Genomic DNA, 27,890 nt, shown 5'->3' with positions numbered 1-27,890 from the left:
AGCCGAGAGCGGCGCTGTGCGCAGCGGATCGCTCCGCGGGGCTCTCCACCAGGCCGAACCATAGAGTATCCACGGGCCGGAGGACCAGAAAGAGAGGGCCACCGCCTGCAAAAAACGGAGCCTGCGCAGTAGTTTCCTCTGCGGGCGGAGGGATAATGGCGACGCTAGTGCTGGATAACGGGGCCTACAACGCCAAGATCGGTTACAGCCACGACAGCGTCAGGTGAGCGGTCGCTTCTCGGCCCGGAGTGAGGAGGGGTGGGCGTCCCTGACGGCGGGGGAGTCTCGTCAGCGTCCTCGAGCATGGCGGCTTTGGAGGGGAAGGGAGACTCAGTAGCCGATTTTGTGGTGGCTCCAGAGGGCCCGGAAGGGGGGGAGTTGTTGTGTTTGCAGCCGGAAGTCCCGCCTACGCACGTGGAGGCCGGGGCTGGGGTGTGGGGTGGGGGTTCTGGCCTGGGTGACCGGCTGGGAGGAGTCTCCAAGCTTGATAACCCGAGAGGGAGACTGAGGCCCCAGGCTGCCCTCGCCACAGATCTCAGGAGAAGCAAACAGCCGGTTCGGGTCCCATTTATGAATTCATCTATCGAGTGCCTAGGGCGTCTTGGGGGCGGGGGGAAGGGGTGTGTTAGTGAGAGGGTCCAAAGTGAAAGAGGCCCAGCCCTTCAGGAGCTTCTGGTCCACTTCCGCAGGGACGCAAGTCTTTTGGCTGTAACTTGTACTAGTCCTTCCGTTTCCAGACTCCTTGCCTTTGCACTGGCCGTTCCTCATGCCAGGAATGCCCTCCTTTCCTTCCACCCGCTGATATTCCCAGCTTCATATGAGGTTCCGCTCAGCTCAGCTCACATTCAGCCTTGGGCAGGATGGTTTTGCCGGTGTTGGTACACCCCTTTCCCCCGTACAGCCCTTTCTGATTAGGGTTACTTTTGTAGACTTTTTACAATTGTTTCTTCCTCCTCCATGTTAGGATGTGAGCTTTGTGGGCAGTATATTGTTTGTCTTTTATAGTCTTCACTAAACACAACGCACCACATACAGTAAGCATTTAATAAATGCTGCTTGTAGACTCCAGGTCCTCTAGTGCTTCTTCCAGAATGTCCCATGCCGCTTATAGGGTAGAAATCTCCCTGCTGCCCTGGAGAACAGGGTTCAGCAATGTCTCTACGTTGCCCTGTGCAGCTTCTTAGATCAGACTCTCAGAAGTATTCCTCTGGCCTCTTGTCCCTTCCCTGTCCCATGCAGCCTAGGAGACATTGAGTAAGTAGCTTAGTCTCCTCGTTTGCAAAATGAGTGAGTCGGATTACAGGTTCCCCAAGGTCTTTTCCAGTTCCGAAGCTCATACTTAAGTTTCCAGACATCCTCTGGTGGCAGGTGGTAATGATTTAATTATGAGACTAGGAAAGCTTCTAAAGGAGACGCTGAATTTTCCTGTGTGACAGGAAGGCTATTTTCTAGCTTTTGTGTCTTCCAATCGTTCATTTAATCAGGAAGCATTTATTCAATGTCTGCTAGGTGCTAGGTGATGGGAAGACAAAGACGAAAATGAACAGCCCCCTCCTCCCAAATAGCTTGTCACTTTCTATTGGATGCAATTTTTTCAGTGCTTTGCAAAGTGTGTAATAATTGCAAGTTATTATCTGCCTACCTCACAAGGTTGTCTTGAAAATTAAATGTGTTCGTGTTAATGTGCTGCATAAATACAAATTACTGAAATTGGAAAACAGCATGTTTTTATTATATAAATGGGCAAGTTGCCTTAGAGATACAAAATTCTGTTAGCAAAACGTTCTTGTCTCCCCTATTCCCTTAAAATGTAAACTCCTTTTCAGTAGGAATTGTTTCATTTTTTGTATTCCTATCGCCAGTGCCTTTCCATGCCTGGCATGTAATACATGAAAAATAAGTATGTGCTGATTGATAAATACTAAGTTTTGAAGCTACAGTGATTTTTTTTTAATCTTGGCAAACAGTTTAAAATTTAGAACTCTTTATGCCCCTCACATTCACCCTTTCTCTGCATTTCCATTATAGCCATTGATCACCTACTATGTGCAGGACACTATAGACATTTAAAAATGCACAAGCTCCCTAAAGAACCGCGAATCATGAGACATATACAGAGAAGTGTTGTCTGCAAAATGCCTTGAGAAAATAGAGAATAGTTACTTTTGATTAGGAAATCAGGAAAGCTTTGAGACCTAGATTTTCTTTTGTTTTTAAAAATTTATTCATTTGTTGTTAGTTTTCAACATTCACTTCTATATGATTTTGAGTTCTAAATTTTCTCCCTCTCCCTCTGCTCCCCTGTCCTCAATACAGCATGCAATCTGATATAGGCTCTGCATATACATTGATGTTAAACATATTTCCACATTAGTCATTTTGTAAAGAAGAATTAGAACCAAAGGGAAAAACCACGAGAAAGAAGAAACAAAAGAGAGAGCTACTAGTCTGCTTTGAATGCATTCAAACTCCATAGATCTTTCTCTGGATGTGGATGGCATTTTCCATCATTAGTCTTTTGGGAATGGTGACCTTGATTTTCACTAAGTGACAGTGGGCAAGATGGAAGTAATGCAGAGAAGGTTAAGTGCTTTCTAGGTTTTGGATAATGGCACCTGTAGTATCCTTCTCACAATGTTGCCATGATAATCAAGTGTAAAAATATGGATCACTTTGTACATCTTAGAGTCTCTGTAAATGTTTCCCGCTGCTGGCTGTGGGTGAGAGTGCTGGCATTTTGGGATAACATTGAAAGGTGAGCCGCTGGCTGAGACAATAGGCAGGGATGGGGTAGGAGGGCACTCCAGGCAGAGGAGGTGTTAACAAAGCTTCAGGTAGTTGATGGGAGAAGTCAGAGATGGAAGTGGCATGGTAAATTGTGGAAGGTCTTGAGTCTTTGACTAGGAAGTTTGGGCTTCATTCTGAGGGTGTTTATGAATCATGGAAGTAGGTTTTGTACAAGGGAGGGGCTGGATCAGAGCTGTTCCCAAATGCTGGGATTTTTTAGACTTGCTTCCTTGCTGGGCTTTCTGGCTCAGTAATATTTATCCCCAGCTTCTTATACGTAGTTTCTGGTCCAGCAATACTTATCACAGTTCTTCAAGACATTTCATTTCTGTGCAGTAATAGATCCTTACGCCAAAGTAGACTTCTAGGGGCATCCATATCATCTAGCTCTTTTGGTCAGAAGCCACTAATCTGGGCTGCCATGTCTAGTTCATCATGTAGATAACTACATGTCATTCTTCAGCCATGGATATGCTGCTGAAGAGCCTCTGGAATGAAGTCCTAGATCCCTTGTCTAGCCCTCCCTAATCTGATCTCCCCTTCCCTATCTCCCTTTCCCAGTGCGAAGGCATTACTCATTAGGCAAATCCTTGCTGGCCTTTCCATCACAGGTATTAAAATCTTGGGAAAACACTGGGAAAAATGTAAACAAAATGTTTATTATCCATAGTTTCTATTATGGGGATAGGATGGGGAATCTTCAGGGAGAAAAATGTGTTCCGCAGTTTTCCAGGCGTTCACATCTCAAGCAGTTTCTACTTTTTCTCTTCAACAGTGTTATTCCAAACTGTCAGTTCCGGTCAAAAACAGCACGTCTTAAAACCTTTACAGCCAATCAAATAGATGAAATAAAGGACCCTTCTGGACTCTTTTACATCCTGCCTTTTCAGAAGGTAATTAAATTATGCCTTGTTTTCAGTACAGTGTTTATAACAGATTAGCATGCATCATTATTTCATTGGTGTGGGAGCTCCCTTCACTGGAGCAGGTTTCAACCTTCTGTGTCTTTCTATCTTCATTGAGTCTTAGCACGTTCTGTACGTAGTCCCTGAAACAGGAGTTCTGTACCTTCATTCATGGCCTGGACCCCTTTGGCAGTCTGCTTATAGCTCGGGACCCTTTCTCAGGATCCTGCTTTTAGATGCATAAAGTACAAGGCATAGGGTTATAAAGGAGGGCAATTTTAGTGAAATACATTTATCAGAATATATTTTTTTAAGCTTATGAACCACTCAAGAATGCTTTTTATGCCTTACTTAGTGTACACATCGTTTTTGGTCATGGATGTAACCTGCTTATACCCACCTTGTGTCTTTCCATTGTCCCTTTTGTCACCTGAAAATGTGATCCTGATATGGATGTCTCATAATTTGAAGCTCTGTGTCATGCTAAGAGATGAGGAAACGTGGGCTAAGGGGAGAGAGAGCCAGTGCAACCTGGGCTTTGTGACCCTGGGTAAGTCACTCAAGCTTCTGAAGTGCTCCATGAAGCTCTCTATAAAGGGCACCACAGTTGTCAATCTGCATCAGTGGGGAGAGTTTCCTCCCCAGGGATTTCCTTAAACCATTGAAATCACTAATTTGGGACACAAAAGACCAGAACATTACCGGTGTAAAGAGATGAGCTTTTGTAGTAGGGAGTAGCTTAGGACGACTGAAAACACTGTAAAGTTTCCCAAATGTAGTCTTATTTATTTCTTCTCAAATCTGGGCTCAGCTCATTATTCATGTGCTGTATATGTCTAAGGTCTGTCTGTGTGTTTGTAAATCACTGGGATAAGTGTCCAACTGCATTTCATGTATTTAATAATGTACATATTTGATCCATGTTGTTTTTTCAGCATAGATGGTTAAATTAAAAAAAAATAATTATGGGTAAATTTAAATTTAAGGCAAGTTATAATACAATTTTTAAAAAGTTGATTTAAGTTCTTACTAAAACCAAATAAATTTTTCTTGAAATTACATGGTTTTATTAAGAATAAATGGCAGTGATGTCATGTTACCAGGTAAGCTCACTTAAGTTATACATGCAGATTTCGCAGTAGGAATGAATGTACTTGTTTTCATTATAAGCCAAGCAAGATGAATCTGTCTAATATCAGAAAGTAAGCAGATATAAAATGGCAGGCTCTCTTCTTTTAAATTATTTAAGTATTACTTCATATCCATTTTGAGCTAACAGGGATATATCTGTAGTTTGAAATCTAACACAGAATGAGGGAAGGTAGATCAGCCAGGAAAATCTTAGTGATTTTTTTTTGTGTGTGTATAGGACACCAGGGGATTCCAAGTGTTTGTTCCCCTCCCCTCCAGCTTCCCCTTCTCGGCCTCTTGTTGCTGAACTGGTGCATGTTCCCATGTAGTTTGGTCCTTGTGGCTTCTTTGCCATTTTTCTCCTCCACAGTTTCAGTTATTCCCATCCTCTCTGCCCTTCATCTCTCTGCAAATGTTCACACTAGGGTGTCTTGGCTGGACTGCTCTTCCGGAGTGTCTCTAGCTCCCGTCAGGCTGTTTCCCCTCAATGTCCATCGGCATCTCCCGTTTAGCGTACTCAGAATGGCTTTTTGTTTTTCTCTTTTCTCTCCTGCTCTTCTTTCTGACTTCATTTTTTCTTCCAATGGATCAGTCTACCTTGGCATTATTGTTGACTCTTTTCTCTGTCTTCCCATATCCAATCATTTGCCAAGTCCCATTGATTTGACTTTGACAATATCTTGCTTTGGACTTCCCTCCTCTATACTCACTGTTTTCACCCTAGAAAGGGCCTTCATCACTGCCTAACAACAGCCTCCACCAAGTCTTTCTGTGCCTTTCCTTTCCTGTCTCCAGCCCATCTTTCACATCATTGCTGGCTCAATGGTATTGAGTGGATGGGTTAAATTACTCCTGCTCAAAGCTTTTCTGTCAAAGCGTCCTGTCATCTCCTCAGTAAAGACAAAATCTTTCACGTGGCTTTTGGTCCCTCCACAAAGTGTTAGTGGTACCCTTCTTTTATTACAACATATCCAATGCTGTCACTTCTGCACACTTCAGTGTAGCCACATTAGGGTCCCTGCTGTCCCCTATGTACCCCCAGGTTTTCCTGCCTCTGTTGGCCTCCTGGAGGTGCTACAGCCATAGCTACTGAAGAAGGCCCTTTCCTTTCCTTCATAGTTTGGAATCCTTCCCATCCTTTAAGCATATCTCCACACATCTAATGGGGATCTTCCCCTCTTCAACTTCACACAGCATTTTTCCTGCATTTTTTTGTGAGAGAATAGTGTATAGTTATAGATTATACTTGCTTGTGTATATTCTTACCTTCCCTACTCAACTAATAGACTACAAACCCCACAAGAGTAGAGATGATCTGCCCTCAGCATTTTGCATGAATCCTGCCCTTCGTAGTTTCTTAATAAATGTATGCTGTGCGAGTTGTTCTGATGTTATTTGGACTTTTTTTCCATTTGATGTTTTAAAGATTATTCTTGAATTTCTGAATTCTTTTAGGGCTATTTGGTGAATTGGGATGTTCAGAGACAAGTTTGGGATTACCTTTTTGGAAAAGAAATGTATCAGGTAAAAAAAAATTATACTCTGTATTCAGATTTGTTTCCAAGGCTTATTAATATATTGAAGAACAGGTCTGCATTTAAGATTTCAAGATGGTAGATATCTTCACTTTGAAAGTGTTAATATAGTTACTATTTGTGACTGTTAAAACTGAAATAATATCGGGATAATAAATGCATTATTAGATATACATTTACCACATTTGCATTTGGTCTGTAGCTATATTCTAGGCTTTCATTTTCTAAGCATGTTTTGGTGGTGGTGGTGGTTTGGGAGCACAGAGGTCTAGATTTGTAGTTTTATCACAATGGGAAACTCCCATTATAGAAACTCCCTGCAGTCATGAAGGTCACCACCACAGGTATAACCTAGAGTCTCTAAGAGATGTCTGGGCCATGGTGAATAGAGTGCTGTGTTCCGAGTCAGGAACACCTGGTTTATATCCTGCCTCCTCAGGCCCGTGCTCTAGTCTGTGAAGTTATGATCACTCAGAGGTTACGGAAGTTACCTGTGGCCACTTAGCCAGTGTGTGTCTAAGGCAAGACTTGAACTCATTCATGCCTTCCTGACATAAAAACTATTACACTGTCAGCTGAACCACCTGTAAAGGAAATAAGATTTCTGTTTCCAGGCAAGATGACTATATATGGAGACTAAAATTCAGAATTAGCGTTTGTCAGGTTTCAATATTGTGATTGTATCATATTTAAGGAATTGGATTTCAGAGTTGCAAGGTTACCTTGTCTTAGTTCTGCAGGCACAGTGAATCACTCGCCATGTCGGTAAACGAATGAATGAATGAATAAAGCTTTTATTCAGCTTGTATGCTGGGCCAACCACTATACCAAGAGTTGGGAGTACGAGTACAAAACTAAGATAGTTTCTGTTCTCAAAGAGCTGATGTCCACATGAGGGAGACAACACGTGGGTGGCTTCAGCTGGAAGTCATGAAAAGGTTCTGTGATCCTTAGGGCACAGAGAGAAAGCAGACGGCCAGGCCACTTCTTTAAATGTCAGCTCTACTGATCAGATGATAGCCATTTCTGATGTAGAACCATGTGACAATGCCCAGGCCTTCGGTGGCTAGAGCTTTCTTTCCTGGGGCTCCAGTAGCTTTGGCTGCAGCCCTTGCAGGAGCAGTTGCCAGGTGACATCTCTGCATGGATTAGGATGATGGCTATGGGCACTGGGCTGGCAGCCTGTCTTTTCCTGGGGCTCTGGGGCTTAGGGTCCTGGACTCTCCCCATGAAAGTCTGAGGGAAAGTGGTAGCTGGGAGTAGGGGTGGGGTGTCAGATGTGCAGGGTCCCTGCTATTTCCTGCCTTCCCTGCGGGGCTCTGTGCTGCTCCAGTGAGACCAGTCTGCCTGCCTGCCTACCTTTCCTATCTGTTGATATTACATTCATTTCCCATTTTTCTTCAGTATGTGAGCTCATTCATCAGAAGAGCTTTGTGTTCTGGGGGCTTCTTTAGTCCCTGGTCCTGAGAGTTTTGAGAAAACTGATTAAGACAATGTTTTATGTTTCTCCAGGGTGAGCCAGGCCTGACTTGTAGCTCATTCCTATGTTTTTTATTCTTCTGCTTTCTCAAAAAAATCCATGTAGTTCTTCTGGTTGTTAGTGTACTTAGGCATAGCGAGAGCTCTAACAAGCAGCTTGTCACTATTCTTGTTGATGTCATAAAACAGCTTTTGTATATTTTGTATTCCTACAGGTTGATTTTGTTGACACGAACATTATAATCACAGAACCTTATTTCAACTTCACTTCAATTCAAGAGTCGATGAATGAAATCTTGTTTGAAGAATATCAGTTCCAAGCGGTGCTTAGAGTCAATGGTGAGTTGATTTGGGGGGAGCTGATTTAGTCGGATGGCCATGATCACAGATGACATGAACATAGATTTGCAATCCTAGAATATTACAGGGAGGAAATAGCCCTTCTTGGTTGAAAGAACTCGTCATGGAATTTTAGAGCTAGAAGAAACCAGAGAGTTGGTCTTGTGCCACTCATTTTAGTGGTTCTCTGAGTCTCTGCCCTAGATTGTGAACTACTTGAGAGGGCCTGTGGCCCAGGTGTTTCTTTACTCCAGTGCCTAGGATGGAGAGGATGTGTGGGAAAGAGTGATGGTCCTCGAGCCAGAAGACTGGGCTTTGCGTTTTGGCTCTGACAGCTGCTAGCTGGGCAGCTTGAGGTAAATCACCAGATTTTTTTAAGCATCTCCTGTCAAGTGAGGCAAAGGATTTTTGCACATCTGCTTTAGAGGAGGTTGTGAGAAAAGGACCTTTTGGATGCTTTCTTCAATAACTGGTCCAGAGAGTTTTCAAGAAAGAAGAGGGAGAGAGGTGACCAAAATGCTTGGAGTGTCTTATCACTGTCGATGTTGTTATTGTTACTCTGATCATCCTTGGTGCTGTAGGAGAGGCATGGTGACTTCCTGAAAGTAGAGTCTTAGAGCTGGGGAGGACCTCCTCAAGGATCTCTCAGTCTCAGTCCATTTTAGAGATGAAGAAATTGAAGCTCAGAAAGCTTAAGAGCCTTGTGCTGGGTCTCTCTGGCAGGGTCTGGGTTCATGCATCTAGAGCTGAATGGACCCTCGTAGCTGTCAGGTACAATCTTTACAGATGGATTCTGCATCATTTCCCAAAGACAGTCTAGCTAGTTCTGCTCCTCCTGTTCAAGACCAGGCCCAGTTCACTGGGTGCAAGATCCAGATGAAAGAGGGGACCTCTGTAGATGGTAAAGTCCTCCACATGCCTCTGCGTGACATTGGACTGATTGTATCAAGCCCTAGAACACTGCGCAGCCTCCGAAATGAAATATATTAGCACTCAAAAGAGTTCAGCCTGATAGTCCACAAAGATAAAAGCAGATGGTGCATTTGGATAGACATCCTATAGAATTGGTCCATAGTACCTCACTCATGGACAGATACTTCACATGAGTAATGAATTATCCCTGTATGTGCTGACAGGAGGAAGTTCAGTTTGCCTTTACAAGCTGTTTGCCACGTATTTCTATCTTCTAGAGTCTAGGTCATCCATAAAGTGGTTAAAAACTGCAGGAAGACTTTGTGGGGATCTTCTCTACTGGTCAGTGATATTATCTTGCAAATTTGTCTTTCTTGCATCTTGAGGTTTTTCAGGAACAAAAATACTACCATGTTACAATGAGAGGAAAAGATGTAGGTATACTTACTTTATTTGCTTTCCTTCCTCATCACTTTAAAAACAATGTACTGTGGAAGGTTGCTTAATATGTGGTTATTTTATTGTAGCTGGAGGCCTGAGTGCACATCGGTATTTCCGAGATAATCCGTCTGAATTATGCTGCATCATTGTGGACAGTGGTTATTCCTTTACACATATAGTACCATATTGTAGAAGTAAAAAGAAAAAGGAAGCAATAATTCGGTAAGCTACATTTTGTTTTTTGTTTTTATTTAAAAAAAATCATTATATTATAAATGATCACATTGAAAATACTGTGTGGCTTAGACAATATCGTGGTTAGTTTGGCTTGTTAGAATTGCATTTTTCCCCCCTTTTTAAAAATATTTGTTATGAGAGATGTTTTGAGGACAGGGAGGAGAGAAGGAAAGATTCAGGAATGAAAGCAATAGTAAAAATGTAGCAAAGTTTGTTTTTTAAATTTTCTTTTTTTTAAAAAAAATTATTTAATTTATTTATTATTTTTAGTTTTCAGCATTGATTTTCACAAGGGTTTGAATTACAAATTTTCTCCTCATTTCAACCCCGCCCCCCACTCCAAGATGGCATATATTCTGGTTGCCCTGTTCCCCAGTCAGCCCTCCCTTCTGTCACCCCACTCCCCCAATCCCCTTTTCCTTTACTTTCTTGTAGGGCAAGATAAATTTCTATGCCCCATTGCCTCTACATCTTATTTCCTAATTGCATGCAAAACCTTTTTTTTTTTTTTTGAACATCTGTTTTTAAAACTTTGAGTTCCAAATTCTCTTCCCTCTTCCCTTCCCACCCACCCTCCCTAAGAAGGCAAGCAATTCAACATAGGCCACATGCGTATCATTATGTAAAACCCTTCTACAGTACTCATGTTGTGAAAGACTAACTATAATTTGCTTCTTGACCCTGTCCCTTTTCAAAAGTGTTTGTTTTTGATTATCTCCTCCCCCTATCTGCCCTCCCTTCTATCATACCCCCTTTTTTATCTCCTTCCTCCTTGTGGGGTAAGATACCCAGTTGAGTGTGTATGTTATTCCCCCCTCAGGTCAAATCCTATGAGAGCAAGATTTACTCATTCCCCCTCACCTGCCCCCTATTCCCTTCCTACAGAACTGCTTTTCCTTGCCACTTTTGTGTGAGATAATTTACCCCATTCTATCTCTCCCTTTCTCCCTCTCTCAATATATACCTCTCTTATCCCTTAATTTGATTTTTTTTTTTTAGATATCATCCCTTCATATTCAACTCACCCTGTGCCCTCTGTCTGTATGTGTATGTATATGTATATATATTCCCTTCAGCTACCCTAATACTGAGTTCTCATGAATTAATACACATCATCTTTCTATGTAGGAATGTAAACAAAACAGTTCAACTTTACTAAGTCTCTTATTATTTCTCTTTCTTGTTTACCTTTTCATGCTTCTCTTGATTGTTGTGTTTGAAAGTCATATTTTCTATTCAGCTCTGGTCTTTTCACTGAGAAAGCTTGAAAGTCCTCTATTTTATTGAAAATCCATATTTTGCCTTGGAGCATGATACTCAGTTTTGCTGGGGAGGTGATTCTTGGTTTTAATCCTAGCTCCATTGACCTCCAGAATATCATATTCCAAGCCCTTCGATCCCTTAATGTAGAAGCTGCTAGATCTTGTGTTATCCTGATTGTGTTTAGATAATATTCAAATTGTTTCTTTCTGGCTGCTTGCAGTATTTTCTCCTTGATCTGGGAGCTCTGGAATTGGGTGACAATATTCCTACGAGTTTTCTTTTTGGGATCTTTTTCAGGAGGTGATCGGTGGATTCTTTCAATTTCTATTTTACCCTCTGGCTCTAGAATATCAGGGCAGTTCTCCTTGATAATTTCTTGAAAGATGATATCTAGGCTCTTTTTTTGATCATGGCTTTCAGGTAGTCCAATAATTTTTAACTTATCTCTCCTGGATCTATTTTCCAGGTCAGTGGTTTTTCCAATGAGATATTTCACACTGTCTTCCATTTTTCATTCCTTTGGTTCTGTTTTACAATATCTTGATTTCTCATAAAGTCTAATTAGCTTTCAGTTGCTCCAATCTAATTTTTAAGGTGGTATTCTCTTCAGTGGTCTTTTGGACCTCCTTTTCCATTTGGCTAATTCTGCCTTTCAAGGCATTCTTCTCCTCATTGGCTTTTTGGAGCTCTTTTGCCATTTGAGTTAGTCTATTTTTTAAGGTGTTATTTTCTTCACTATTTTTTTGGGTCTCCTTTAGCCAGCCATTGACTTGTTTTTCATGGTTTTCTCACATTCCTCTCATTTCTCTTCCCAGTTTTTCCTCTACTTCTCTAACTTCCTTTTCCTCATCCTTTTTGAGCTCCTCCATGGCCTGAGACCAGTTCATGTTTTTCTTGGAGGCTTTTGATGTAGGCTCTTTGACTTTGTTGACTTCTTCTGGCTGTATGTTTTGGCCTTTGTCACCAAAAAAAAGATTCCAAAGTCTGAGTCTGAATCTGAGTCTGTTTTCACTGCCTGGCCATGTTCCCAGCCAACTTACTTGACCCTTGAGTTTTTCATTGGGGTATGACTGCTTGTAGAGTAGAGTACTTTGTTCCAAGCTTGAGGGTATGTGCTGTTGTTATCAGAGCTACTTCTACACAGCCAGTTCTGCCACACCAGCACTCCTCCTCCCCCAAGAATAACCAACCTGGATAGGACTCATCTAAGCTGGCTCTGCACTCCAGCTCAGATCTGCCACTTATTTCCTCCCACCAGGTGGGCCTGGGGCCAGAAGCAACTACAGCTGTAGCTCTGTAAGCAGCCTCAGAGCTGCATCACCTCCGCTGCCCGCAGGGCGGTGGCTGAACAGTGAACTCCTTTCACTCTGTCCCAGCAGCTTTTCCCACTAACCTTCTCTGTTGTCTTTGGTGTTTGTGGGTTGAGAAGTCTGGTAACTGCCACAGCTCACTGATTCAGGCTGCTAGGGCCTGTTCTACCCAGCTCCTGGTCTGGTTGGTCTGGGCGTGGCTCACACTGGGCTCTGCTCTGCTCCCAATTCTGTGTGATAGACCTTATCCTGCGACCATTCAGGCTGTCCTGGGCTGGAGCCTTGCTTCCCTGTGCTATTTTGTGGGTTCTGCAGTTCTAGAATTTGTTCAGAGCCATTTTTTATAGGTGTTTGGAGGGACCTTGGGGGGAGCTTATGCAAGTCCCTGCTTTCCATCTGCCATCTTGGCTCTGCCCACTTTTTTTTTTTTAAGTAAAAGAATTACAGTGTTGAAATAAAGATGATTGCTAAACTAAAATTTGATCATTTCCCCTTTAGTATTAATGTCGGAGGAAAGCTTCTGACCAATCATCTAAAGGAGATAATTTCTTACAGGTAAGACTTTTTCTACTTTGGTTTTTGTATAGGCAAGTCATGAACTTTATGCCTCTTCTCATGGCGACAGTTCTCAAATATACCTACGTTGCATGTTATGGAGCTTTGAATGTGTTTAATGATTTGATTTACAAAATCTGAAGTACTTGTTATAAACTCTGATTTTGCTATGCTAATTTCACAGTATATTTTGAAGCCTGAGATGTCAGTGTAATGAGATACTTGATTACTAAATTGAATAATATAAATATTATAGAAATACATTATGAGTAAAAGTTAAAAATGAACAGTTAGTGTTGTAAACCTCAGCTTCCTTGCTTTCTTGCCCTCCTAGAACATAGGGTGCAGGAAAAGACTTTGGAGCAGCTAAAATTCATGGCTTGTAGGAAAGCCCTTCAGGCCCTCCCCCTGAGCCAGTGTGTTGGTATTGCAGATAGAATACTAGTAGTCCAGGTTTTCTGTGTTTCCCAACCTAGAGCAGATTGTCAGTGTCCTAACAGACAAGGGGTCTGCTCCAGGCTGGTACAGTAACAGCTTTTAAAAGTGACAGCTTACAGCAAAAGAGGAGTCAGAAAAAGTATAAAAAGCAAACTGAGGAATTAAAAAACCCAGTATCTCAGGGCCAGTTAGTGTAAGGGAAACAGTACCACATACTTCATTAACCTTTGGGCGGGGAGGGATGTCACTATCACAGCACAATCAGTAATCAAAATTGGTAATTATTGACCCTGAGCCATCAACACAAAGATAAATAATGTTCTATGTACTTGTTTCATAAGGTAGAGAAGTCTATAATCTGGTTTAGATTTCAATCCAAAATGATGAAAAGAAAGCTATTTTGTGCTCAGAAAGTCAAACCTTCATCTCTGTGGAAAACTCTGCCATGTAGAAAAACTAGGTCCCCAAGGGTTTGGGCTAGCTGAAGTTTTTGTGAGTGAACCATGGTAAGTAACCTCCATTTTCTGTGCCTTATTTTCCTCATGTGTAAGTTGGGCATAACCCCTGCCTTCACTGCAGTTGTGTGAGGATCAAATGAAAGAATGGAGGGGAAGGTGTTTGGAGAAATGAAAGACAATATAAAATGCAAGATGTTTATTGTTTGGTTCTTTTAGAACTAAAATGTTTGTTTTTATTAAAATATATATATGAATAAGATACTGTCTTTATAGTATAGTTCTTTGCAGACTTTTCATTAAATCTAATTGTTCTTGTGTTTACTGTAGAATTTAAGGAAAAATACTTCTAAACATAAAAGGTTATTTTAAATTTTAGATTTTAAATTTCAGACTATTTGTATTTCATTTCTTTGCAGACAGCTACATGTCATGGATGAAACACATGTAATTAATCAGGTGAAAGAAGATGTATGCTATGTGTCTCAAGATTTTTATAAGGACATGGATATTGCAAAGTATGCATTTTGATATACTAACGATCGAAGTCAGTTCCAGGTCATAGAACACAAAGCCAAGCTATTTTAAAATCTCTTTTGTTTTTCAGATTGAAAGGAGAAGAAAATACAGTTATGGTAGACTACGTTTTGCCTGATTTCAGCACAATTAAAAAGGGGTTTTGTAAGGTAATTTTGTGGAGGTCACAGTTTTTGAGTAAAGAGTTAATGTTTTCATAGGATCAGGAACATTTCAGAGAGAGACTAAGAGTAATCATTTTAATATTGATTTTCCCAATGAATATTAATGTATTAGTAACCTTAATCTGTTCATAAGTTTTATTATGTTTGGAAACTTATATTTCTTGATGTGTATAGTTTTATATTTACTTAGCTGACATGTATTTGGAATTGCACTTGCTTTTCATTAATGTGTAATTTGAGTCACAGAGAAGAAATTTTTCTGCAAACACAAAAACTAAACTATGTAATAATATTGGTTAAGATAGGGGAAAAGAATGACATACTTACATAAGGATTTTTAGTTAGGATATTGTTAAAATTTGGCATTTCAGTGCTTTGTATTTAGGAGTTTTAAAACTGTACAGTGAAAAACAACTTTCACAAATATTTCCTTGCTTTTGTCAAAACAAAAACCTTCATGTAGTCTTTATGAATTCCGTGATCACAGGTAACAGGAACCTTGATTTGGGCTGTTTGCTGAGAAATGACACCTTCTCTGGCTTTATGTGCTCTAGAGCCTCCTGGCAGACTTCAGTTGAGCAGTTTTAAATGATGGATGATGCAGACTACTTCCTATAACAGCTGCACAGCTTATAGCGATTACACTTCTTAATGGATGCCACCAGAACTGGATTCATGAGAGCTGTGCAGTGATTATGACCTATATTCATTATTTTTGTAACTAAAATAGCTACCTCTAAGATCTTTTTTTTCAAAGTTCTCTCATTTTTATGTAATTAAGGCACCCCCCACTTTAAATACTCATTTTAAAAAGGCAAAAACTTCATATAATATTGTATTCTTTAAAAATGCAGATTGACGGCTTAATTAACATTTAATCAGTTTATACAAAGACAGGTTTTAGATTTTTTTCTGTGCTGACAAAATAAAGCATATTATTTCTCTTAACTCCAGAAAATATAATTTTTTACACATATTTGCAAAAATGCTTCATAATGCAAATGAACTATATTTTCTGCAGGAATTTGTAGGAACAACTTGCAAAATTTTGTCTCCCACTCATAGAAAACACCTTTCCTTTTACTCCCCTTTACCATTCTGAGAAGGAATAATATGCCTAACTTGACCACTGTAGAAATAGAATAATTTGGACAGGGTAGAGTCGTTTCATTTTCTATGTTCCTCTTAAATGGAGTAATATTTTAATATGTACAGTTATTATGGAACATTTGGATAAGAATAACATTGAGAAATAAAGAAATAGAGCAAGTGAGAAAATTATTCTTAATTTTTCAGAGTTCATCAGTTCTCTCTGTGGAGGTAGATAGCATTTTTTCATCATGAGTCCTTTGGAATTGTCTTCGATCATTGTGTTGATGAGAGTGGTCAAGTCATTCACAGTTGGTCATCATTACTATATTGCTATTACTGTGTATAATGATCTCACAGTTCTTCTCACTTCACTTTGCATCAGTTCATATAGGTCTTGCCAGGTTTTTCTCAATTCCCTTCCCCTCATCATTTCTTATAGCACAGTATTATTCCATCATAATCATATATCACAACTTGTTCAGCCATTCCCCAATTGATGGGCATCCCCTCTATTTCCAATTCTTTGACACCATAAAAAGAGCTGCTGTAAATATTTTTGCACAAATAGGTTCTTTTCTTTTTTCTTTGATTTCTTTGGGATAAAAACCTAGTAGTGGTATTGCTGGGTCAAAAGGTAAGCTCAGTTTTGTAGTCTTTTGGGCGTAGTTCCAAATTGTTTTCCAGAATGGTTGGACTAGTTCATTGCTCCACCCAGAGTTCATTAGTGTACCTATTTTTCCTTCAAGATCTCTAGCATTTGTCATTTCTTATAGGTGTGAGGTAGTCCCTCAAGATTGTTTTAATTTGCCTTTCTGTAATCTGTAGTGATTTAGAGCATTTTTTCATATGATCATAAATAACTTGGATTTCTTCTTCTGAAAACTGCCTTCATATCCTTTGGCCATTTATCACTTGGGGAAATGGCTCCTATTTTTATAAATTTTATTCAGTTCTCTGTATGAGAATATGAGGCCTTTGTTAGAGAAACTTGTTCTAAATATTTTTGATATTACTCCATTGTCGATGGTAACTTTTAGTAGTTTCTCCGATTATCTCTTTTAGGTCTTTTCTTGCTTTTGCTTTGTCTGAGATCCACAATTGTTAACCCTGCCTTTTTTTAATTGCAGTTGAATCGTAATAGATTCTGCTCCAACCCTTTATTTTAACTCTGTGTGTCTTTCTGTTTAAAATGTATCTCTTGCAAACAACATATTGTTGGAATTTGTTTTCTAATCCATTCTGCTGTTCACTTTTGTTTTATAAGTGAGCTCATTCCATTCACAGTTACAGTTAGGATTACTGTCTATTTCCCTGTATCCCATTTACTTCTGTTTATCCTTCTCTTTCTCTTTTTTATTCTATCCTTCCTCAAAAGTCTGTTTTGCTTCTGACCACTGCCTCCCTTAATCTGGCTTCCATTTCATCTCCTTCCCTACTCCCCTAGCCCCTTTTTCTTATCTCGTTCCCTTCCCATAGATTTCTATACAGAACTGAGAGAGGGTGTGTGTGTGTGTGTGTGTGTGTGTGTGTGTGTGTGTGTGTGTGTATTTCATATGTATATGAAACGCACACATAATTTCTTCCTTCTTTGAGCCCATTCCTGTGGGATTGAAGTTTCAGCATTGCCTACCATCTCCCTACCCCCATTTTCCCCTTCATTGTAAAGTTCTTCCTTGCATATCTCTTTTTGAGTGAGAAAAATTTCCCCATTCTTCCTCTCCCTTCCCCCTCCTCCCAGCATATCCCTCTTTCGTACCCCTTCATTTGTTTTGAAGTTCATTCCACCATAATTGACTCACATCCATGCCCTCTTTCCTGTCTATGTAAACCCCTTTAACTGCCATAAAAATAATAAAGTTCTTAAAAGTTACATATAGAAATACAAACAGTTTAATCTTATGGAGGCTCTTATGAATTTGGTTTCATGTTTACCTTTTAATGCTTCTTTTGAGTCTTGTGTTTGAATGTCAGTTTCTATTCAGCTCTAATCTTTTTTTTTTAATCAGGAATGCTTGAAAGTTCTCTATTTCATTAAATATTCTCTACCCCCCACCCCTCACCCCTCCAAAGGATTATACTCAGTTTTCCTGGGTAAATTATTCTTGGTTGTAATCCTAGCACCTTTGCCTTCTGAAATGTCATATTCCAAGCCTTCAGCTCCTTTTATATGGAAGCCACTAAATCTTGTGTGATGCTGACTGTGGCTCTACAATATTTGAATTGTTTCTGGCTGCATTTTCTCTTTAACCTGGAATTTGGCTGTAACATTCCTGGGAGTTTTCATTTTGGGATCTCTTTCAGGTGGTGATCAGTGGATTCTTACAATTCCTATTTTACCCTCTGCTTCTAGAATACTGGGGGAGTTTTCCTTGATAATTCCTTAAAATATAATTCTACGCCCTTTTTTTGATCATGGCTTTCAAGTTGTCCAGTAATTCTTAAATTATTTCTCCTTGATGTATTTTCCAGGTCAGTTGTTTTTCCAGTGAGAGAGTTCACATTTTCTTATATTTTTTTCATTCTTTTGATTTAGTTTTATTGTTTCTTGATGTCTCATGGAGTCATTAGCTTCTAATTGTCCAATTCTGATTTTTAAGGAACTATTTTCTTCAGTGAGCTTTTGTACCGCCTTTTCCATTTGGCCAGTTCTGCATTTTAAAGTTCTTTTCTTCAGTGAATTTTTGCTCCTTTTTTACCAATAGGCCAATTCTGCTTTTTAAGATGTTATTTTCTTCAGTTTCTTTTTGTGCCTTTTTTTCACCAAGTTGTTAATTCTCTTTTCATAATTTCCTCGCATCACTTTTTCCTCTACCATTCATGTCATTTTCTAGAACTCTTCCAAGAATTCTTATTGGGTTTATGTCCAGTTAGCATTTTTCTTTTAGACTTTGGTTGTAGATATTTCCATGTTCTTGTCTTCTGAGTTTGTGTTTTGTTTTTCCCTGTTCTTTTTTTTTTAATGTTGTTGTTTGCTCATTTTTTCAGCCTATTTCTTGACTTTAAACTTTATGTTTAAGTTCAGCTGTGTTCACCTGGGGGTAGAGAGGCACTGTCTCAAGTTTCAGACTTTTTTGTGCTCCTTGTTTTCAGAGCTAGTTCTTGGGGTGTGGAAGTTTTTGGTATTTGCAGGGTGGTGTGATATGGGGAGAGGTGTGGTCACTGCTCTGCTGGTCTTTCTGTGTTCTGGTCTTTACCCCAGAAGGACCCTTGATCCCCTGTAGCCACAAGCACTAGAATTCCTGTTGGCCCTGGAACTGACCAGGTTCTCAGCTCTCTTTTGACTGACCTCAAGTGCTTTTCTTTGCCCTGGAACTGTGATCCAGAGCTGCATATATTCAATAGAATTGCCAGTCAGTGCAGTTGTACCTCCTACCAGCAAAAGGTCCCCTGTGATTTCTTTCTGATCAGTAATCTGATCCTGTTCCTATCTTTGGGCTGAGAGTTCCTGAAGCTGCCGCTTTTGCTGCCAGTGCATGGATATGCTCCAGGCAGGCCTCTATCCTGGTCCCATAGACCTCTCTTGTGGACCTGTTGGGTTTTCTTAGGCTAGAAAATATCTCACCTTGTCCTTTTTTTTTGGCTCTGCAACTCCAAAATTTGATTTGAGGCATTGTTTTAAAGTTATTTGGAGGGGCATATTAAGAGAGTTCAGCTGGGTTGCTGTCTTTAATCTACCATCATGGCTCTGCCCCTAAATTTTTTTTTTCTGATAGTTTTTTTAATATTGCTAAAATTTTCTCCTTTATTGGTCTCCCTCACTTCCCAAAGAGCTCTCCCACATTATAAAAAGTATGTTTTTAATGAAAAAAGAGGAAGAAGGTAAAAGATAACAAAACTGATGAATATGTTAAAAAAATCTGAAAATATATACAAGGCTCCATGCCTATGGAGCCACCATTTCCACAAAGGAGTTAAAGTGTCTTCTCCTATCTCTTCTTTGGGGCCATGCTTGGTCTTTGTAATTTTGCATCATTCTATAATATCTATTCTTTAATAATCATTCTATCTCTATTTGTCGTAATCACTGTATTCTGTTTTCTTGGCTCTGCTTACTTCATTCTTTATCAGTGTAGGTCTTTCCATGGTTCTCTGTATTTATCACATTCATTGTTTCTTATGCCACAGTAATATTCCCCAAATGATCTTTATGTATGAATGAGAAACCTCTTCCCCTAAAAGAGCCTGTAAGGCAGTTTTTATGCCACTAACACTAATGCTTTTTTAAAAAAATCAACATATAGTAAGCATAGCAAGATCTTATATTTTTAGCATCTTTCAGTTACTTGTGAAATGATAAAGATGTGGTCCATATTTCTTGGGGAATGCCTGCTTATTCTCTATGATACTGTTATTTAAGATATTGTCAGTTCTTCAATGTACTCCATGTATAGATGACTCTCATGAAAATTGTGTATAGGTGGGAGAGTAGGCATAAAGGCTTATCTTTTTATCACCAATATTTTATCACCAGTATTCTTTCAGTGATGTTGTATGGCTTTAAGTCAGGAAACCCTACAGTCTCTAAAGGGTTGAAAGTTTGGATTCCCCCACAAGACACTGGAGAACATATAGTTAAGTGTAAGCAACACATTAGAGATGAGGAACTATGTGGAGTATGAGAGATGTCAATAGTGAAATTATATGACTAAAAAAAAAAGATGACCAGTCTTATAGCCAGTGCAAGAGGTCAGTGAAGGAGGGCCTGTGTCTTCCATTGGCACCATGCAAGGTGAAGAGATCTAGAGGAAGGCTCCCAGTTCTTTGACAGATTCGTGGGTGACCATGGACCCGAGTCACACCACATGGGCAGGTATGCAGTCTGTACTTGTGGTGGGAGTACCTAGATTGGGGAGATCATAGATTGATTGAAGTTTGAAAGTATAATTTGTCTCTAATAAATATACATTCATGATAGGTAATAAAACCTATGTGGATGCTGTCTTAGTTAACCTTTTAGTATCTATAGATTAAAGTAGACTTTTAGGAACTAGATATTGTTACAGGCATCTGGAGACAGATTATGCTTCCAAGTCTTATGAATCCTTGAATCTAACAGCATCATTGCTGTTTATGTTAATAGCATTCATATGAATTAAATAATATAATCTCAACTTATTTTAATTCATTTTCATTTCATATTTTTTTTTAGCCAAGGGAAGAGATGGTGTTAAGTGGAAAGTATAAGTCTGGGGAACAAATTCTTCGTTTGGCAAATGAGAGATTTGCTGTTCCAGAAATACTTTTTAATCCTTCTGATATAGGCATTCAAGAAATGGGAATCCCAGAAGCTATTGTCTATTCTATTCAGAATCTGCCTGAAGGTACAGTTGTAATTACACAGGTGTTCTGATCTGTAGCTTTATGTTGAAAGTATGAACATTTGTGCTTTCTATATGTGCCCTTGACCCACCAAGTATTGAACAGTAATAGTATAGTCACATACTCTTAAGATTGGAAGGGACTTATGGAGAGAGCATCTGGTTGGGACTTTAACATGTAATTCCAACTGATGAAAATCTATTCTAACTATAAAGACTTAAAGAAAAAAGGAGATTGCATAATATCCTCTGATAATTTTTCCCTGTATCAATCCGTTGTTACAGTGTTCTTAGTTTGAAGGAACCATGATGGCTGATTTGAACTTAAGATCTACACTTCAGAGGAGTATTTCAGTGATAACCCAGATGTATTTAGCATTTACAGCGCTTTACAGAGTGCTTTTCCAACAAATAGTTAATGAGTAGTTTCAAACTATGATGAGATAGTACCTGGATCCTGACTTTTGACCTTTATTTTAGTACTATTTAAGCTAGTGCAAATTAGGTTAGAAATATTTATAAGCTGTCACTTTAATGATTTTCGTTAAATATGAGTAGAATGGTTTCCAACCTTTATGGATTCATAGGTGTGTAAACTGATTGTAATGAGTTTTGAAGAGTAATGCTTTTCAGCCATCTCCTGGGTTCTACTTAATACACTGAACTAAGACTTTACTAAATAGGACTCAGGGGGCCTGGCCAGCAAGTATTAATGTTTATTCTGATTTTTCCTTCTCCCAGGGAGTAGCTTAAACATGGCAAGAAAATTTGACTCACACAGTGTATGTTTGATGAAAGTAAGAGATTTTTTTACAGGTAGCTAAACATTGAAGGCTAAGATTAAAGTTAGCTTCTTTTGTCCTTAATTTGGTGAGAGGTCCTTGGGACAGCAGCGCATTTGCAACAGTCTCCCGTCTTTCTGTGTCCTGTGCTCATTTTGCTCCATGTGACTTCTCCTGGGGATATCTACAGTGGTTGTTACACCCACCAATTCTGTGGCAACTCTTTCATCATCAAACCAAATGTTGGAACCTAGACCCTTTCTTAAAATATTTTTGTATTTGTGAGGTACTGATGATTGTATTAATCTTGAGTATTGCCACAGCGAATGTTATTAGCTTGACATAAAGTAAAATTTGGGCTTCAAGCCAGACTTTCAGTTTCCTGCTGCCATAACTTTAAAGATATAGTATTCTAGATATCCGGGGAGGAGTGGATAATTTCTTTAGAGTTGTTATCATCAAAAAACATTGACCGCTATTAACAGAAGTATAGAGTACAAATATGGATAAAATGGAGCTATTTCCTCCCCCCCGCCCCAAAAGGAAATCCACATGAGCTCAGTTTTATCTTTCATTCTCTAATTGAGCAGAACCCGTGTAGTGTGACCAGAGAGTCCTTGGATTAGAGATAATCCAGAAACCTGCCCTCATTCCCATTCTTCCCTTCCCAGAAGCTAAATCTCAGGTCTATTAATGCAGTATATCTTTTTCTTCACAAGAAATGCAGCCCCATTTCTTCAAGAATATTGTTTTGACTGGAGGAAACACCCTCTTTCCAGGATTCAGGGATCGGGTTTATTCAGAGGTTCGGTGTCTCACTCCAACAGATTATGATGTTTCTGTTGTGCTTCCTGAAAAGTAAGTGTGAGTTTGTGACGTAGAAACAAAACATGGGAGCGTGACTAGGTGTGGAATTCTTTTTATTGATGATAGTGCTTCAGAAATCAACCACAACCCCTAACAGTAGTTTCATTTCTTCTTCTTCTTTTTATTTTGGACATGTATACTTTATTCTTCATTATAAAACCATACTGCTTTGGATATTGTGTACATTTTACCAACAGTCCATTTTTTTCAGGTGTATAATGCATTTTTTAAAAAATTTTTTTCCTCAATCACATATAAAAGCAATTATTAACATCACCTATGAAGAATATACTATACTAAGTATTCTACTTTTTTATCTCCATTTTACTGAAGCTGAAAGAGGTTAAATGAGTAGCACAGGTTCCTGTAGCTAATAAGTGCCTGAGGTGAGATTTGATCCTCAGGCTTCCTCACTACAGGTCCAGGGCCCTGTTCACTCTGCACACTGACTCCTCCTAGATTCTTAAAATTTTTTTTTCTCAATTACATGTAAAAAAAATCATTTTAAAAAATTTTGAGTTCCAAATTCTCTTCCTCCCTCCTTCTTTCCCCTCCTTCCCCCCTTCAGAAGGCAGGCGGTTTGCTATAGATTATACATCTGCAGTCATGAAGAACTTGTTCCCGTAGGTATATTGCAAAAGAAAAAAAGACAAAAAACCCCAAGAAAAATAAAGTTAAAAAAAAGTATACTTTGATCTGCATTCACACTCCATCACTTCTTTCTCTGGAGGCGGATAACATTTTTCATCATAAGTCCTTTGGAATTATCTTGGATCATTGTGTTGCCGAGAATAGCGAAGTCATTCACAGTTAATTGATTATTTTATAGTTTTGCTGTTAACTGTATACAGTGTTCTGCTCACTTTGCTTTGCATTAGTTCATTGAAGTCTTCCCAGGTTTTTCTGAAAGCATCCTGCTCATCATTTCTTCTAGCACAGTAATAATCTGTCACAATCGTATACCACAGCTTGCTGAGCCATTCCCCAGTTGATGGGCATCCCCTCCATTTCCAACTCTTTGCTCCCACTAAAAGAGCTGCTACAAAATTTTTGTACAAAAAGCTCCTTTTCCTTTTTTTTTTTTTTTGACTTCTTTGGGATACGTACCTAGCAGTGGTATTACTGGATCAAAGGATATACACAGTTTTATAGCCCTTTGGGCATAGCTCCAAATGGCTCTCCAGAATGGCTGAATCAGTTCATAACTTTACCACAGTGTTTAGTGTTCCACTTTTTCTACATCTCTAACATTTGTCATTTTTCTTTTCTGTCATATTAGCCCATCTGATAGGTGTGAGGTGGTACCTCAGAATTGTTTCAATTTGTATTTCTCTAATCATTTGTTATTTAAAGCATTTTTTCATATGACCGTAGATAGCTTTGATTTTTTTCTTCTGAAAACTGCTTGTTTGTGTCCTTTGACCATTTATCAGTGGAGGAATGACTTATATTTTTATAAATTTGCCTCAGTTCTCTATCTATTTGAGAAATGAGGCCTTTATCTGAGAAACTTGCTGGAAAAATTTTTTTCCAGGTTCCTGCTTTCCCTGTGATCTTGGTTTCATCAGTTTTTGTTTGGACAAAACTTTTTTTATTTAATGTAATCAAAATTATTCATTTTACATCCCGAAATGTTCTCTGTCTCGTTTGGTCATAAATTCTTCCATTATTCCCAGAACTGACAGGTAAAAATATTCCATGCTTCTCTAATTTACTTATGATATCACCCTTTATGTCTAAATCATTTATCCATTTTGATCTTGGCATACAGTGTGCCAAACTGCTTTCCAGTTTTCCCAGCAGTTTTTGCCAAATAGTGAGTTTTTGTCCCCAAAGCTTGGATCTTTGCATTTATTAAACACTAGATTACTATAGTTGATTCCTACTGCATATTGTTTACCTAATCTGTTCCACTGATCCACCATTCTGTTTTTTAGCTAGGACTAGATTGTTTTGATGATTAGCACTTTGTAATACAGTTTGAGAGCTGGTATGGCTAGGCCATTTTCCTTCAGTTTTTTTTTTCATTAATTCCCTTGATATTCTTGACCTTTTGTTCTTCCAGGTGAATCTTATTATTTTTTTCTAGCTCTATAAAATAATTTTTTGGTAGTTTGGTATAGCTCTGAATTAGTAAATTAATTTAGGTAGAATTATCATTTTTATTGTACTGGCCTGGTTTGCCATGAGTAATTATTATTGTTCCATTTGTTTAGATCTGACTTTTATTTGTGTGAAAAGTGTATTGTAATTGTATTCATAGAGTTCTTGGGTTTGTCTTGGCAGAACTAAAGTATTTTAGATTGGTCTGCAGTTATTTCAAGTGGAATATCTCTTTCTAGCTCCCCCTTCTGGACTTTGCTGGTAATAAGGAGAAATGATTTATGTGGATTTATTTTATATCCTGCACCTTTGCTGAAGCTGTTAATTATTTCAACTAAATTTTTTTGTTGGTTCCTAGGGAACAATATTTCTTAGACAGTAGAATTCAGTTTCACTCTAATTACCCATTTGACATGTAGTAAGAACTTTCATCAAAGTTAAACATTTAAGCAAGCAACAGCTAAAGTTTGTTGTTATATTGAGATTGTCTGGCAACAACTCATCTTCATCACAAAACGACTAGAAAATATTCAGATTTTTAACAGTAAATTTATAAATAACTTGTGTTTATCTCATGTTTTTATTTTTAATACTGGAATAACCAGATGTATCAATTAATGTAACTTTTTGTTATACTTTTACTTTAAAGAAAAATAGAAATAAAACTTTTCTTCCTGCCTCTTTACCATATGGATACAATTGAGGTTCGGCATCAATTGAAGTGGCATGGTTCTTCCAGCTATCACTCTCACATGTGGCTGTTTCCTCCTAGCCTTGCAAGCTTCTTGGGAGATCAGTGAGACCGATTTTATCATTTATATCTCACAGATCGGGATACAGATCCATCACATTGTACAAATCTAGACCCTTAGTGTAGACATTTATATCCAACTAACTTATTTGACTGAACCTTGCATGTTCTTAAATACAAAACTTGAGCATATGTATTACAGCACTTGGGGATCATAAAAAGGGATTGAAACACTGTTACTGAGACCATGGATTTGTGAGGAAGCATGGTTAGAGATGACATTATGTTCTTTGTAGTTAAATGCCGAGTTAGAAGTATGAGAGAAGATAGGAACAAGGAGGGGCCGCTTTCATACGGAGGAAGGAACTGAGGTCCGGTGTGGGCGTGGGTGAGGGTCTGGTCAGCCAGGGTAAACCTCAGAGCTAGCGCTGCCCCCAGGGTTACCATGTGACCTCCAAGAGTTGAGGAGGATGAAAATCAGATCTCTGAATGTGTGTAGTAAGCTCCTACTGCATGTATTGTCTCAGGCAGTTTAACTTTGACTTACACTGTCTTCAATTCAGATTATTTGATTTATGCCTTATCACCTCAGCAAGAGTCCCTTGTCGTTATCATGTTGATGTTTATATTATATATTTTTTATTTATTGCTTGATTTTGCATGAGTTTTTCTAGGTAACTACATTGCAAATACTTCCCAAATTCCTGTGCTGCATTAATGTGCTGCCCCATGATTTCATTGATAAAGGGAACTTCCAGTAAAGAAAGCTCTTTTGCTGTGTAGATTGGCACCTATTTTGCAGCTGTGAGAGTCCTAGAGATGGCAGGGGGCATGGAGAAGTTAAGGGCCTTGCCCAGAGTCACAAAGTAGGCATAAGTCTGAGGCCAGAATTGAACTGTGTCTTCCTGATGCTAAGGCCTGCTGTCTACCCCATGGCTACAATTTGTATTCCTACTTAAAATGGTTTCTGTACCATGGACGGGAGTTGAAAGGATTGTGAGTCAGGCTGTGTGACTTGGGAGCTGATTGGCCAGAGGGAGCCTCTAGTCAGTCACAGTCTTTGCTATTTCCCTGGGGCTAGTTTTTACCCCAGGGGAGGGAGGTTGATAATTGTTCTGTGTCATCCTTACTCCAAACCTTTATGGAACATCCCTTGTGACTGCACCATATTGAGGCTTGGGTTAAGGAGTTAGGAAGCAAAAACTGCCACTGCAAGAACAGGGGGTTTATATGACTGAGGGTAAGTGCTTCCTGGAAACCCCCCCGTAGCCTGGATATATTACAGGCAGGGCAGGAACTCAAGCGTTCCTGACTTTGAGGTTGTCTCTCTTGCTAGGAACTTTCATCTGTTTTGTGGTTTAATTTTAGTTAAAGTTAGTTAAAATTTAACTCAAATGTTGTCATTCATATTCTTTTATGAAGGATAATGTCAGTACCCACAGAGGGGGAGTGCCTTGGGTCTCCCCAGGACCAGAAAGACAGCAGAACACTAAGACGATGCATCCTTTGTGCCTTGGCTCCCAATTAAAAACAGCCTTTCCAGGCTCAGAGAGGTTTAGGCCAAGCTGGGAGAGATTCAGGCTGTGTTATTCAATCACAACTATGTAACTGCTTTCTTCCTGGCATCTTTGTACCTCTCAAAGGCCAAGGTTGCAGGTACAGGGTGAAGAAGGCAAAGGATCACCAGGTGCTGTTGAGTAGCAGTGGCTTGGTCCCTAGCTGAAAGCCCAGAGGCGGTCTCTGTAGGCTTGCCCTCTGAAGTGTACTTCTTGTATGGCTTATTCAGCTTCTCAGGAACACTTCAGTATTCCCTCTTAAGTATAATTTGTTTAGTAGTTGGATAGAGATTGCTAGTAGCTTTTGCAACTTCATCTGGGTTCCTTTATTTTTATTTTCAGCCCAATTACTTATTCCTGGGAAGGTGGAAAGCTGATATCAGAGAATGATGATTTTGAAGATATGGTAGTAACAAGAGAAGATTATGAAGAAAATGGACATTGCATATGTGAAGAGAAATTTGATATTTAAAGAACATTCCTGAATGGACGTCTTTATGCAGTTCTTTTTAAAGAAGCTAATGAGCACTATTGTGATCTTTCATCTTGGAAAGTGTCTTGAGTTGATTGACATACTTTGTGTTAGAGCTTTGGAAAGCTTAGCTTCAGTGACTCATACCATAAATGGTAAGTATGAAGGGGTGTATGTACTTTTATTGTACACTTTTATTTAGGAGCGAGGCTTCTGTCGAGGCTTGCACTATTTTTTTAGGGCAGGTTACTTTTCATTGATGAATGAGAGACTAAATGCATTTAAAATTTTATTCTTTATAGTTACAAGAACAGATTCAGCCTTTGATAGTTCATTTTTTTTTGCATATATGTGATTGGAAATAAGGAGAGATTTTTTGGCTTCAAAACAATAATTTAAATAGTGTTCTAATTTTTACTTAGAGCATATTTAATAAATTGCCTTTAGTGTGTAGTCTTTCA

At 39.1% G+C, this 27,890-nt stretch overlaps 1 protein-coding gene across 1 annotated transcript; it reads left to right on the top strand.

Moving 5' to 3' along the window:
* On the top strand, positions 1–27,890 carry ACTR6 (actin related protein 6). Its single transcript, XM_036762172.1, has 11 exons — positions 1–223; positions 3,563–3,680; positions 6,279–6,347; positions 8,053–8,176; positions 9,616–9,751; positions 12,838–12,894; positions 14,207–14,305; positions 14,395–14,473; positions 20,730–20,901; positions 22,400–22,538; positions 27,300–27,890. Exons 1-11 carry the CDS (start codon positions 156–158, stop codon positions 27,427–27,429), a joined length of 1,191 nt encoding a protein of 396 aa, XP_036618067.1. The 5' UTR covers positions 1–155; the 3' UTR covers positions 27,430–27,890.

Source organism: Trichosurus vulpecula, chromosome 5, assembly GCF_011100635.1.
Source record: "Trichosurus vulpecula isolate mTriVul1 chromosome 5, mTriVul1.pri, whole genome shotgun sequence".
Classification (NCBI taxonomy): domain Eukaryota; kingdom Metazoa; phylum Chordata; class Mammalia; order Diprotodontia; family Phalangeridae; genus Trichosurus; species Trichosurus vulpecula.
The sequence above is the reverse complement of the archived record's forward strand: the minus strand, read 5'-3'. Positions and strand labels throughout refer to the sequence as shown.